This window comes from Anoplophora glabripennis, unplaced genomic scaffold (genome assembly GCF_000390285.2).
Source record: "Anoplophora glabripennis isolate ALB-LARVAE unplaced genomic scaffold, Agla_2.0 scaffold268, whole genome shotgun sequence".
NCBI lineage: Eukaryota > Metazoa > Arthropoda > Insecta > Coleoptera > Cerambycidae > Anoplophora > Anoplophora glabripennis.
Genome location: NW_019416436.1, coordinates 107,769 through 122,634, shown reverse-complemented (window position 1 = coordinate 122,634; position 14,866 = coordinate 107,769). Strand labels below are relative to the sequence as shown.

Genomic DNA, 14,866 nt, shown 5'->3' with positions numbered 1-14,866 from the left:
AAGCTATGATAATCACAACCAAATATAGGTATAATAATATTGACATTAATGGTTGTCATTTAACTATCGATAATGAAAATATTGAATTTGTCACTGAAATTAAATATCTTGGTTTCTTGCTTGACAATACACTCTGTTTTAATACTCATTTTAAATATGTTTATAATAAAATATCTAAGAAACTATTCTTCTTTTCAAGAATTTGTGGTCATTTAACTATGCAATGTAGAGTTACAGTATACAATACTATAATTAGACCACATTTTGAGTACTGTCCATCGGTACTTAGTATGCTTAATTTGAATAAGATATCACAGTTGCAGAAGTTACAGTGCCGAGACATGAGAATTATATTAAGATGTAATAAATATACTCCATTGATTTTATACTATCTGCTCTTCAGTGGTTTTCTGTTAAAAATCGATTATACTACTGTACAATGGTTTTTATATATAAGCTTATAAATAATTTGTTACCTGATTATTTTAACCAGTATATTATAAAAGGAATCATGAAATTCATGACTACTTTACTAGAGGTGTCGATAACTTCTATATTTATTATTGTCATACAACGAATTGTCTATTTAATGAAGGGGTTGTTAATTTCAATAGATTACCAGTAAAGTTAAAAAGATGCCAGTCACTTGTTGCATTTAAAAGAGAGCTTGTTAAATACATAAAAGTAAATAATATGTGTTAATTGATCCTTAGTTTGTCTATCCTCTTAATGTGTGCTTGAATTTATTTTTAAATTTAAATTGATTTGTGTATATTAGGATATCCTATTTAATAAACAATTATTATTATTATTAAAAATGCCAATTTTACTCAAAATCCATAAACGATATCAAAATTTTGTAAGCGGTAAAAAATCTTCTAAAATAGTGCTTATTTTAAAAAATACAAATTCTGTCGTGTGCTGGCGTACACAAAAAAGTTAAGGGATAGACAGTGCCGCACAGGCACTAGAATAAGAACATCCTGTATATGGATTCTCAACAAATTCTATATTTATATTGGACTTATACAAGAAAATATGTGTACCAAATTGGAAGTTTCCAAGAAAAACAATTTTCAAATTAACTGAAAAAAAAACTAGGTTATCTGTTCTATATTTAGAAGTTTATATTTCTTTTGTATATAGGTAAGTTATGCTAAATAGTCTTATTTTCATCCAAGAAACCTGTGGTCAAGCGTTGTCCATCCTTTTCAGGGACACCCTGTATAATATATAGTTACAATTTGCTTCAGATCGAAATTCGGCGACTCGTTGATGACGTCTTCTGCTGATAGAACAAATTTTCAAATGCAAAATACATTATAGTTGCTACTTGGTTTCAAGTAAATTGGAAACTGCATTTAATACAGACAATGCAACTGTAATAGTTATACGCAAAGAGAATTCAAGAACAAAAAACAAGTTTTTCAGATGTCAACCAACGTTTCGAAGAACTAGTTGGTGCTGGTACAAGAAAACTTGTTACATCAATTTATTTCGGCAATTCATAATCATACAGCAAAAGAATTTTAGACGGGACTTTATCATTCTTGTTGTTCCGTTAACATAAGAGGAAGAAGAAGAGCAGTAATTCTATTCGATGTTTTCATCGAGGTTAAATAACACAGGTTACGGTTTTATATCTATATTTCAACGAAAATTGTTGCAATGACTGATGTTCAAGAAACTTCGTGCAAGCTTTGCCTCAAAACTGTAACCGTTGAAGGTTTTGAGGTAATAAACGACGTTATTAGAGATATTTTAGATGTTCTTTTGCTGAAATTGGTAAGTCAGTGATAGATATGCATTAGTTCGGGGTCGCTGATATGTATGGAAACGGTCGGTTGTCTCCTAAAGTAAGATAGCTATAAAAAAATCATAACACGTTTTTTTAAAGCTATTGCTATAAAGGAAAGTTGAAACGAAACAAAGTTGCTTCTTCTTTATGGGAATACCCTGTATATTATTCCGTATTTTAATTCTTCTCGAAATTCTAAACAAAAATCGTATAGCACATCATGTACCTAAACTTAATCGTTCTTGAGATATCGAAGTTTGAAAATCATTTTCTTATAAATTATTACACATTAATATTTTACTGCATCAAGTTATCTTTGAAAGTTTCCACCTCCATAACAACGCCGCGTCGTTCTTTTGTCTAATAGTGGTTATCTTGACAACACATGTCAAAAATACATCTAGTGTGAATAATTTTCTCGCAAAATGGCACGTTTATGTGAACCCGAGCGTATTGGAGTTAAAATTACCTTACCATTTAAAATACGACCACTAAATGTTAACCGGAGAAAACTATCACCCAGTATAACGATTTGACTAAAGCTTTAAGAAATAATACGCCGTAGTAGTCCAAATAAATGTGCCAATTTTTAACGCCATCGGTAAAAGGGTTATCAAGTTATTAATTAAATTAGTTTTATTTTTGACAACCGAAGGCATGTAACACTAAAACCAAAAATTTTTTATTTAAATTTTTTTCATAGATTGTATTTATTTATGGCGTGGATATCAGTCAGACGTTGTCGGTGAAATTTGCGGACACCATGTCGTAAAAAATTCGTATTTTATTTCGTGTAGCCTTTTTACAAAAACGTTAAAACACGTCAATTAGTATACAGGGTGTGAAAAAAGTTCATACAAATGTAGGACGAAATATGGTTCGTTTCCGAGTGCTACGCTTAGTTATAATTTTTTTTGTTTAAAAAACTATTTGTACAAAATATATACACATATAAGAAAAAAAAACAAGGGAAAAGAAGTAAAAAAAGAATAAATAAAAAAAACGTAGAGGTAGTTTGGAAGCGTAAGTGCATAACAAAGGTGCCGACAAATCACTCAGCCTGAAGGGTGTAGGTTCAGTAAAATATTTTCAATACAGATATCAAAATCTAGGGCGCCACTAGCAATAAAACGCAACCCTGCNTAAAGGTTTTGAGGTAATAAACGACGTTATTAGAGATATTTTAGATGTTCTTTTGCTGAAATTGGTAAGTCAGTGATAGATATGCATTAGTTCGGGGTCGCTGATATGTATGGAAACGGTCGGTTGTCTCCTAAAGTAAGATAGCTATAAAAAAATCATAACACGTTTTTTTAAAGCTATTGCTATAAAGGAAAGTTGAAACGAAACAAAGTTGCTTCTTCTTTATGGGAATACCCTGTATATTATTCCGTATTTTAATTCTTCTCGAAATTCTAAACAAAAATCGTATAGCACATCATGTACCTAAACTTAATCGTTCTTGAGATATCGAAGTTTGAAAATCATTTTCTTATAAATTATTACACATTAATATTTTACTGCATCAAGTTATCTTTGAAAGTTTCCACCTCCATAACAACGCCGCGTCGTTCTTTTGTCTAATAGTGGTTATCTTGACAACACATGTCAAAAATACATCTAGTGTGAATAATTTTCTCGCAAAATGGCACGTTTATGTGAACCCGAGCGTATTGGAGTTAAAATTACCTTACCATTTAAAATACGACCACTAAATGTTAACCGGAGAAAACTATCACCCAGTATAACGATTTGACTAAAGCTTTAAGAAATAATACGCCGTAGTAGTCCAAATAAATGTGCCAATTTTTAACGCCATCGGTAAAAGGGTTATCAAGTTATTAATTAAATTAGTTTTATTTTTGACAACCGAAGGCATGTAACACTAAAACCAAAAATTTTTTATTTAAATTTTTTTCATAGATTGTATTTATTTATGGCGTGGATATCAGTCAGACGTTGTCGGTGAAATTTGCGGACACCCTGTCGTAAAAAGTTCGTATTTTATTTCATGTAGCCTTTTTACACAAACGTTAAAACACGTCAATTGTATACAGGGTGTGAAATAAGTTCATACAAACGTAGGACGAAATATGGTTCGTTTCCGAGATGCAGGGTATTTAAATTTTAATTATTTATTTATTTTTATTAATTATTTCAGCGTTTTAAAGGTATTGACTCGAAATTTGATGGTTGTACTTTATTTAGAAATCAAATCGTCAATAGAAATTAAAAATACACACAACTTGCAATAAAATATGTTTTACTTTTCCCTCGAAAACGGTGCAGCCTACGAAAAAAATTGAAGAGACCATTTTCATTCAGAATTGAAGGAATTCTAAAAAAATATCAAAAGGGAAAAGTCAGTAGCGTACCATTTTTTTTTATTAAAAAAAATGGTGGCATTCTCGCACGAATGCCACTGGTGCAAGTAGAAATATTCGGATCACCCCAAAAAATACTCATTTATCCCTCCAAAGTCCCTCTTCAAATTTCTGGTCAAAATCTTCAAAACTCGCTGAAAAAAAAAATAAAAAAAATAAATTTCAATAAAATTGAAACTGTATCTCGGAAACGAGGCATACATGTTTCAACCTACGTTTATATGACCTTTTTTTTTCACAAAACAACTTCGGCAACCACGCCCTAAAATATTTCGCACTTTTTTACAAACATCCTGTATAGGAATTGTCGTTTTCTCACGTTGCTTAAACCTTCTTTGCACAATGTTTCATAAACCTATGACATCATCGAAATTTTTTTTTAAATAGCACTACCTAATTTTTTAGGCATAAATGGATAGCCCTTTTAAAGGGATACGCTTCGATATAGGGTTCGGCCTACTTTGGGGCTATCCTTTTATGCCTAAAAAATTAGGTAGTACCATTTAAAAAATATGTCGTTGACGACATAGGTTTATGAAGTATTGTGCAAAAAAGGTTTAAGCAACGTGACAAAACGACAATTCCTATTTACTAATTGACGTATCTTAACATTTTTGTGAAAACGTAACAAAATAAAATACGAATCTTTTGCGATACTTCTGGGATGCGCTGTATATCTCAATTCGGACACCTCAACACATTAGAGCGACTTAACAATAATTGATATTTTTTGCCAAAGTTATTTTCTTTCTCTTTGGTTAAAGTTGCATATATTTCAGAAATTTGATAGCGAGGGTAAAGAGGTTATATGTAACGTTTGCAGAAGAAAATTAAATGCAGTATTCGAATTTAAGGCAACTTGTTTGAAGACCGATTACAGAATTATTCCATATGTGGATTGTGAAAAAATGTTACAGCTCGATATAAGGGACGTGTATACGAAGGAAAAGACAAGCCAGTCAATGGATATTTCAGATGGTCACAAAATATGTCGATTGTGTATGCATCCAGTAGAAAGTGAGTTTAGGTGCATTTGTGGAGAGGAACTTGAAGCTATCGAGAAATTGGCTCCTGAAATGGTACCAGTGATGTTAAATAGTTAATTTTTCGCAATTTAATGAAACTACTTTGCAGAATATAAATATCATCAAAGATCCCGTTGTGTGTAAGGAATGCTTTGATTCTGTGTGCACCCACAACAGTTTCCTAAAAAATTGCTCGGAAGTACAGGAAAAAATTGGAGGTATTTTTAATAGCGCAGCAACAGAAAGTCAGATAGATACGTCGCCGGTTGATTTATTCGTTAAGACTGAAAACGAGGACAAAGAATTCGATATCAACGGGACGGAAATGTCAATCAAAGCTGAAAGTATCGACATAAAATCGGAAGATGAAGAATGCAGGTAAGAGAAGACTATTTTAACAATAATATAAAAATTTAATTTAGCCTCTCTTGCATTAATTTCTTGTGTTTCTGAAGGTTTTCGCATAATTCATTATTTTTAACATATCAATAAAAATATTAATAATTGTCATCAATAATTTGATTTATATGATAATAAAACTGAACTAATGTCTTGTGGAGTTCAGAAACTTGCATAATTGCATTTTCAATAACCTATCACCCCCTAGAATTAACACCTTACATGGGAAAATACCATGTATATGTAATATTTTCAGCGACTCGCTACTGCAGAGCTCCGATAGTGAATCATTCGAGAAGAGCGTCCTTAGCGATGCAGAAGAGGATGAATGTACACATGAGAATAGATCGACAAACCAATGTAATACGAAAGTCAAGCAGAACCACAAAGTATTTTACAAATGTGATAAATGTATTTACAAAACTGGAAGCGAGAGCTGTTTTATAACACACCGTTCTGTAGACAAGGACGATTGGGAAGCATATAAATGTGAATCGTGTGAGTATCAAACTGAAAATAAAAAAAATTTTCAGGAACATCCATTGAGCCCTAAAGATCCTTCGGAAATGCGTATGCATCAATGCGGATCATGTGATTACAAGACAAGGCACAGGTGTGAGCTTGATAAGCGTCAGGTGAAACACAAAAGCGCATCTGAAGGACGATTTTACAAGTGCGACTTTTGTGATTTCACAACAAAGCATAAAGTCAGTTTTAATAGTCATTACATAAAACACAAAAACTCGACCAATCGTGTAGAATGTGACTATAAAACCGAATACACCGCATTACCGAATAAGGGCACTTTACAACTGCCCATTTATAAATGTAATGGTTGCACATACGAATCAAAGAATAATAGAAACTTTATCAGTCATCAGTTGGTACATAAAGATCCTTCGCAGGTGCAAATGTACAAATGTGACGACTGCAATTTCAAAACTAAATACAAGAGTTATATGAAAAGTCATCAACTGCAGCATAGAGATCCTTCCCAGGTACAATTGTACAGGTGTAACAACTGCGATTACGAAACTAAATACAAGTTTCATATGAAAAGTCACCAACTGAAACACAAAGATCTTTCGCAGGTTCAAACGTACAGGTGTAACGACTGCGATTTCAAAACTAAATACAAGAGTTATATCAAACGGCATCAACTGAAGCATAAAGATTCTTCTCAGGTGCAGATGTACAGGTGTAACGACTGCGATTTCGAAACTAAATACAAGTTTCATATGAAAAATCACCAACTGAAACACAAAGATCCTTCGCAGGTTCAAATGTACAGGTGTAACGACTGCTATTTCAAAACTAAATACAAGAGTTATATCAAACGGCATCAACTGAAGCATAAAGATCTTTCTCAGGTGCAGATGTACAGGTGTAATGACTGCGATTTCAAAACTAAATACAAGTGTGCTGTTAAAAAACACCAACTGACACATAGAGAAAGTGTACCGGCTGTGATTATGAATCCAAATGCCTGACATGCTGAAGCATAGAGAGCCTTCACAAGTACAAACATTTGGGTGAGTATGTATAAGCCAGCGTTGCCAGACTTCCAGAATTTTAGCCCAAAATTAAACGTCCCGCGTGGGACATTATCAGTCCCGCTTTTCGGTTATTACTCGATGGTGCGACCAGTAGTATAGTAAAGTAACATATTTTTATTAAAATACATTTTCTATGGCAATTTTGGCTATCTATCGTCATGTAAACTTAATCTGAAACTCAAATAAAAGCATAAGTAGTTAAAAACTATTGATTATATACGTTTTTTTTAGTATGTCCCGTTTTTTTACTCAAAAGATATCAAAATCCCTCTGCCCAAAAAAAAATCTGGCAACGCTGGGATGAGCATGCAAAGGTATGTCGCAATTTCAAATGCATCAATGTGATTCTGGAACCAGGCATAAGAAGTCTCTAAGGAGATATCTGTTGCTGCACAAAAAACATTTGTGGGTGTGAAGTACGGCCCATTGAAACGCAAAATCCAGTCAAAAATTGAGGTATTTAAGGGACCGACCTTATCATATGTGAATATAAAGTAGAATGTAAAGCCTGTCGTGAAAAACATCGGTTCAAACAAAAACTCTCGCTGAAACAGAAAGAGACAAGTGATATCGGACTAGTGCTTTTGTAACAATGCATTAAAATGAATACTTTGTAATATACACCTGCTTTTTCTATGTTTAAAAATATATATATTTCATTACCAATATTCAGAGTGAATGTTAAATGTGTACATGTGTATTCTAAACGACGAGAGAGTTTACTATGTAGAACATGCAGTTAATAGTTTTTTCTTCAAAAAAAAAAAAAGATAGAAACAAAATAAATATGCATTGTCTTAAAACTGTTGAGAACTACTGACTTCGCTGTGACTAGGCAGTGTTGCTGATGTCGTATAAACTTGTAAACTCAACTTTTTAATGAACTAAGGAGAAATGTCGAAAATTTTGAAATATCTTTAGAAAATGTTCAGTGTCCTCTTGCAATTCTGATGCATGGGTGATTTTTAGCAATATTATCTGTCCCGTTTTACACTTCTAGCTTAGAAACTTGGCGTTCGATTGTCTACATGATTTTCGAGACAAGCGTTGCGGTAAACCAGAAAGCAGTGCCTCAAAAATTATTGTGTACCTTGTAGTGGGAAGTTTTTTATTTTATTTAAATTGTATTTGTATAAAATCAGTTCACACTTCCAGCCTGATGTTCATTATTTGTCCTGTCCCAAATTAATTATTTTGTGTTGTCTTTATGAGTAGGAGTTGTAAACATGTGGATGGGAAGATTATGAGCGCTTTGACTTGAAGGACTGTTGGCTAAACGAATTTTGCAGTAACCACCTTTATTTTCCATGTTTAAATAAGTAATTTTTTTTGACCTCTTTAATTTTTATATGTACACATTTAAAATTAACCCTGCATCCTATGTAATTTATAATTTTCATTTGATTCTTCGTAATTTGTGTAGGGGGAACAGGGTTACAAGTGCAAAGAAACGTTATTGTACTAACACTGTTGCCTATTGTATTTAATTGGTATTATTTTAAGGCCTAATTATAAGTTTATATGTTTAGCTTTTATTGTGCCCTATTATATGGTTATACGATTATATATGTATGTAGCATTAAATGAATAAATACAATTTCAGTACATATGCACTATACTTAATCTGTTTAAAGGAACCCTTTACTTTTGTTTATTTTTACACAGTTTTTGTTCTTCTGTACATAAAAACCTGCAAGTTGATCTGAACCAAAATGTTAACTGTTCTAGAATCCTAGGAACTACATGCTAAAATCATGACGAGAATTAAATTTGTGGCGCCTTCATTCGGGTAAAAATAGTGCTAATAATATGATACTTGAGGAGGTGTATCAGGTTTAGTAAAATGCACAGGTGTACTTGAAATTTATATAGCGTATTACCCAGTGCTCTCTCTGTGCGTCATATTTTTTTGAATTTTATTTTGAATCTAGATTTTGAGATATTGTTGTTGACAGTTGTTCATTTTAACATGGGTTTATATGGCGAAGATGAACGGTGCGGCTCTTTTTTGCCCATAACTGAGAAAAAAATTCTAGAAATTGTGAAACAAAACTTTTCCATAGATAGTACACACGCAGCATTATCTTATTTTTGATGTAAAACTAATGTAAGTTTTGAACATAGTACAGCTGTATTAATTAGAAACAGAAACCAATAATTGCATTTCTGTCTGACTTGAGGATTAATGTGGCAACGTCGCAATCAGCTGACAGCAAGGAGGGAATACATTTGAAAGACTTGATAAAAACGAAATTGATTTCAAACATATACATTTTTTCTAAATCCCATGTACATTGTTATCAACAATAAATTATCCGGCACAACAGATGATTTTTTGTAATGTTTTTAAAAAACTTTACTTACACTTCCATTTTCATCAAAAACTCTATTAATAGTCGTAACTGTAAAAAAAAATAGTAACAATAATAATAATGATGTTTCCTTTATTACTAATTTGAATAATACTGATTCACAATATTCAAATAAATGTGTTTCGTAAATAAATCTTCAGTTAGTTTAATTTTCTGCAACACCCTGTATTCTATCACAACAAAAATTGGTATAGCAGGGTTTTAGATAGTCCTGAATAAGGATCCGTTGCAGTTTTTGTCGAAAAAAAATCGCTAATATTACTTCTCGTTTTTTCTTCCTATAAATTTCGCGTCTCAGTTGGCTATGGTTTAGATCACGAAAATAGGTACCGAAATTATACATTCTACTCCTTTTTCTGAGATCTATCAAACAAAAAAAAAAAGTTGAAACAAATGGGTCAACAAATAACAATTTTACATGGGTGGGTAATGCTTAACTCGGACACACGACTGTATGTAGTTCGCGACTTTCATTTAAATTCAAAATTATATTAAATTTGATAAGATCTGTGTTACAGTATACCTTTCGATTTGGCGAAAATAGTAGCTATCAGCACCTAATAGCAAGTTAGAGTTACTCTGAACTGATATTAGTTGCTAACAGTTACTATTTTTGGCAAAACGAAAGCCACCCAGGTTGCACGAACACACGGTTACACGATTTATCTTGCATTGTAAAAACCACATCACACAAAAAGCTATACACAATTATTCAATGATGTCTGGAGTCCAAGAAATCGTAATTATTTAAATATTTGAAAACAAAAATAATAATTTACTAATTTGATAATTGTTGACCACAAAACATACAGGGTGGTCCGAATTTTGTGCAGGAAACTTCGAGGGCAGATAGATCTCTTTAAAATAATAGGAGTTTGCCTTATAAACATAGGTCTGGAAAGGCACCGTTTTAGAGATACAGGGTGTTGAAGTTGTCAAAAAAATTTGATTTTTTGTTCATATCTCTGGAATCTATTAACCGATCTCAATAAAATTTGGTACATATAATGTATGATAGTAGGCCTTATATTCCCTGAAATATTAGCTTTAAAGGTTCAACCAGTGGTGTACAACTGGACAGGGGTCACCCCCTTTTTTACAAATAAAACCTACGNGTGGCGACATCTATAGACTCTTTCTCCAACTTGTATATCCATCTCAAGTCACGTGGTTCCCAGTTTCCCCATATTTTCAAGTATAAGTTCTCGGGCCCTGAGTAGTATATGCTCGAAGTATAGTATATACGGCCGTGTTCAGTCAGTGTTACCAGATCTCCTGTTTTAACAGGAGATCTCCTGTTTTCACTCTCACTCTCCTGTTCTACTGTTTTCACTATGAGATCTCCTGTTTTTAGTTTAAATGTCTATTCTTCTGGTTTCTCTATGAAACCTTCTGTTGATTATACTAATTTTCCCCTGAATAAGAATATTTTAGTACGACACTGTCAATATTTTCACAGTCCTGTTATATTTTCTGTAGCCCAGTTCATGTACATATTTAAATTTTAAATCCGCAATTCGTGTTTATATGAACTAGGCCTATTATAACAGAATAGAAGGCGAGTTCGTTTACTTCAGCGGGATTCTGGGATTTATCATTTTGACAACTGACAGTTGTCAAATCACGTGACGTAGCGATGTAGTTGAAAACTATTAAACCAACTCCTTCATTTATATATTTTGTGCATGTACTTGTGTTCCTCTATTAAAAAATATATTTATTAAAATCTCCTGTTGAAAAAAGAAATCTGTTTTTTTGGCTACATTTCTACTGTTGACAGAAATTTCCATCTGGCAACACTGGTTTTCATTGAGGTTAAACAATCGACACAAGTTACGGTTTTATATTTACATTTCAAAGAAAATTGTTGTAATGAGTGGTGTTCAAGAAACTTCGTGCAAGCTTTGCCTAAAAACTATAACCGTTGAAGGTTTTGAGGTAATAAACAACGTTATTAGGGATATTTTAGATATTCTTTTGCTGAAATTGGTAAGTCAATCATACATATTATTTTTTACTATTTCAATTGATTTTACTGCTGATATTTTCCGTCACAGTTACTGACTTTCTGGTTAAAGCTGCATATTTTTCAGAAATTTGATAGCGAGGGCAACGAGGTTATATGTAATGCCTGCAGAAGAAAATTATATGCGGCATTAGAATTTAAGTCAGCTTGTCTGAAGACCGATTACACAATTATTCCATATTTGGATTGTGAAAAAATGTTAGAGCTCGATATAAGAGATGTGTATACGAAGGAAAAGACAAGCGAGTCAATGGATATTTCAGATGGTCAGAAAATATGTCGATTGTGTATGGAGCCAGTAGAAAGTGAGGTTAGGTGCATACGTAAAGAGGAACTCGAAGCTATCGAGAAACTGGCTCCTGAATTGGTATGAACGATATTAAATACTTGCCTTTCTCAGAATTTAGAAAACTATACTTTGCAGATTATAAATATCATCAAAGATCCCGTTGTATGTAAGGAATGCTTTGAGTCTGTGTGCATCCACAACAGTTTCCTAAAAAATTGCTCAGACGTACAGGAAAAAACTAGAGGTATTTTTAATAGCGCAGCGGCAGAAAGTCAGATAGATACGTCGCCATCCGATTTATTCCTTAAGACTGAAAACCAGGACATAGAATTCGATATCAACGGGAGGGAAATGTCAATTAAAGCTGAAAGTATCGACATAAAATCGGAAGATGAGGAAAGGAGGTAAGATTTTAACAAAAATTTTACAAGGTAATTGTATAACTCCAGATCTTATTTAATTTTGCATCTCTTGCGTTAATTTCCTGTATTTCTGAGGATTTCCGCATAATTAATTATTTTTAACATATCTTCTATAAAAATATTACTAATTGTCATCAAGAATTTGATTGATGTGCTAATAAAACTGAAATAATGTCTTGTGGAGTTCGGAATCTTGCATAATTGCATTTGCAGCAACCTATGACCCCCTTAGAATTAACACCTCACTTGGGAAAATACCCTGTATATGTAATTTTTTCAGTGACTCGCTACTGCAGAGCTCCGATAGTGGATCATTCATGAAGAGTGTCCTTAGAGATGCAGAAGAGGATGGATGTAAACATGAGAATAGATTGACAAATGAATGTAATACGAAAGATAAGCAGGATGACAAAGTATTTTACAAATGTGATAAAGGTATTTACAAAACTGGAAGCGAGAGCCGTTTTATAGCACACCGTGCGAGACACGAGAACGGTTCGGAAACATATAAATATGAATCGTGTGAGTCCGAAACAGAAAATAACATTGTTCAGGAACATCAATTGGGACATAAAGATCCTTCGGAAATGCGTAAGCACCGATGCGGATCATATGATTACAAGACAAAGCACAAGTGTGAGCTTGCTAAGCACCAGGTGAAACACAAAAGCGCATCCGGAGGACGATTGTGTGAGTGTGACTTTTGTGATTTCACAACAAAGCGGAAAGTCAGTTTTAATATTCTTTATATAAAACACAAAAACTCAAACAATCGTGTAGAATGTGACCATAAAACCAAATACACCGCATTACCGAATAATGACACTTTACAACTGCCCATTTATAAATGTGATGACTGCACATACGAATCAAAGAATAAGGGAAACTTTACCACACATCAGTTGATACATAAAGATCCTTCGCAGATGCAAATGCACAAGTGTAAGGACTGCGTTTATAAAACTAAATACAAATCTAATATGAATAAACACCAACTGAAACACAAAGATCCTTTGCAGGTTCAAACGTACAGGTGCAATGACTGTGATTACAAAACTATATACAAGTGTTATATGAAAAAACACCAACTGAAACACAAAGTTCCTTTGCAGGTTGAAACATACAGGTGTAATGACTGCGGTTACAAAACTATACACAAGAGATATCTCAAATCGCATCAACTGAAACATAAAGATCCTTCTCAGGTTCAGATGTACAGGTGTAATTACTGCGATTTCAAAACTAAATACAAGCAATGTCTGCAGCCGCATCAACTGAAACATAAAAAAAAATTTCTACTTACATTATTTTTTCAAGAAATAAATAATCATTGGTTTTGAAATATCTTTATAAAAATGTTCAAAACCTCCTCCTAACTTTGCCATTCCCATGTAGAGGTAGTTTTTAGCAATACTATCTGTCCCCTTTTTCACTTCTATCTAAGAAACTCGGTATTCGATTGTCCACATGATGTTCGAGAGAAGCGCAACAGTAAACCAGAAAGCAGTGCATTGAAAATTATTATGTACCTGGTAGTGGAAAGTTCTTTATTTTATTTAAATTATATTTGTACAAAATCAATTCACACTTCCAGACTGATATTCATTATTTGTCCTGTCCTAAATTAATTATTTGTGTTGTCCTTATGAGTGGGAGTTGTGTACATGTGGATGGCAAGATTATGACGACTTTGGCTTGTTGGCTAAACGAATTTTACAGTAACCACCTTTATTTTCTATGTTTAAATAAGTGTTGATTTGATACACTAATTTTTTTGACCTCTTTAATTTTTATATGTACATATTTAAAATTAACCATGCGTCCTATGTAATTTATAATTTTCAGTTGATTCTTCGTAATTTGTGTATTTTGTTAGTATTATTTTAAGGCCTAAATATAATAAGTTTAAATCTTAGTTTAGCTTTTATTGTGCACTATTAAATGATTATATATGTAAGTAGCATCATTGTATAAGGAAATATAGTAATATAATACCCATGTAAATTTTGTTAACCAATAAAATGATACGAAAGATTGTATGGACATCTATGGTCTGTATCAGTTATTAATATTTCTGAAATTTGTGCTAAAGAACTCACTGTAGGTCTAGGCGGTCTCTACTGTACTGTTATTATACAAGGGGTATAGTAATTCGTGTCTACATGGCTCTAAGTAAGATTGGAAATTTGGAATACAAAAAATCGCCACTATGTAATGCATAAAAAACTGGTGTTGTTGATTCGGTGTTCTGTTTACTGTTTACATATTTAAAATAAATTAATAATGGCAGGAAATATATTATGTCAATATTATAAATGTGGAAAATCTAAAGGAAAATTTCCCAATATAATATTACATCGATTTCCATCGGGAAAATATGGTGGTAAAGAACGAGTTAAAAAATGGATAGAAAATTATGGTGAGTAAATAAATATGCATATACAGGGTGTCCTAAAATTATTGAAAAAATACTTTGAAAGTTAAGTATTTTATTTAAAAGTTTAATACAAAATTTTCAACTTCAAAAATTCTTAAAAAATTTTACAAATTTCATTGTCAAAATTGAGCAGTTTAATAAACAATTTTAAACTTAAA

General features: G+C 32.5%; 2 protein-coding genes across 2 annotated transcripts; both read left to right on the top strand.

The window, feature by feature from the left end:
* Positions 1 to 1,668: 1,668 nt before the first annotated feature.
* LOC111691529 (zinc finger protein 90-like) lies at positions 1,669 to 7,096 on the top strand. The gene is made up of 5 exons (XM_023454540.1): positions 1,669 to 1,785; positions 4,962 to 5,261; positions 5,317 to 5,585; positions 5,863 to 6,604; positions 6,977 to 7,096. Exons 1-5 carry the CDS (start codon positions 1,669 to 1,671, stop codon positions 7,094 to 7,096), a joined length of 1,548 nt encoding a protein of 515 aa, XP_023310308.1.
* A 4,267-nt stretch (positions 7,097 to 11,363) lies between these two features.
* Positions 11,364 to 14,130, top strand: LOC108904323 (zinc finger protein 2-like). Its single transcript, XM_018706837.2, has 5 exons — positions 11,364 to 11,523; positions 11,628 to 11,927; positions 11,985 to 12,253; positions 12,552 to 13,528; positions 14,117 to 14,130. Exons 1-5 carry the CDS (start codon positions 11,407 to 11,409, stop codon positions 14,128 to 14,130), a joined length of 1,677 nt encoding a protein of 558 aa, XP_018562353.1. The 5' UTR covers positions 11,364 to 11,406.
* Positions 14,131 to 14,866: the final 736 nt, after the last annotated feature.

Bases quoted from the DNA above. Each gene is read 5' to 3' on its own strand.
- LOC111691529 (XM_023454540.1), top strand. From the start codon at position 1,669: ATGACTGATGTTCAAGAAACTTCGTGCAAGCTTTGCCTCAAAACTGTA. The intron at 1,786-4,961 runs GTAAGTCAGTGA...CATATATTTCAG, and splicing joins ATGTTCTTTTGCTGAAATTG to AAATTTGATAGCGAGGGTAA. The intron at 5,262-5,316 runs GTACCAGTGATG...ACTACTTTGCAG, and splicing joins AGAAATTGGCTCCTGAAATG to AATATAAATATCATCAAAGA.
- LOC108904323 (XM_018706837.2), top strand. From the start codon at position 11,407: ATGAGTGGTGTTCAAGAAACTTCGTGCAAGCTTTGCCTAAAAACTATA. The intron at 11,524-11,627 runs GTAAGTCAATCA...CATATTTTTCAG, and splicing joins ATATTCTTTTGCTGAAATTG to AAATTTGATAGCGAGGGCAA. The intron at 12,254-12,551 runs GTAAGATTTTAA...TAATTTTTTCAG, and splicing joins TCGGAAGATGAGGAAAGGAG to TGACTCGCTACTGCAGAGCT.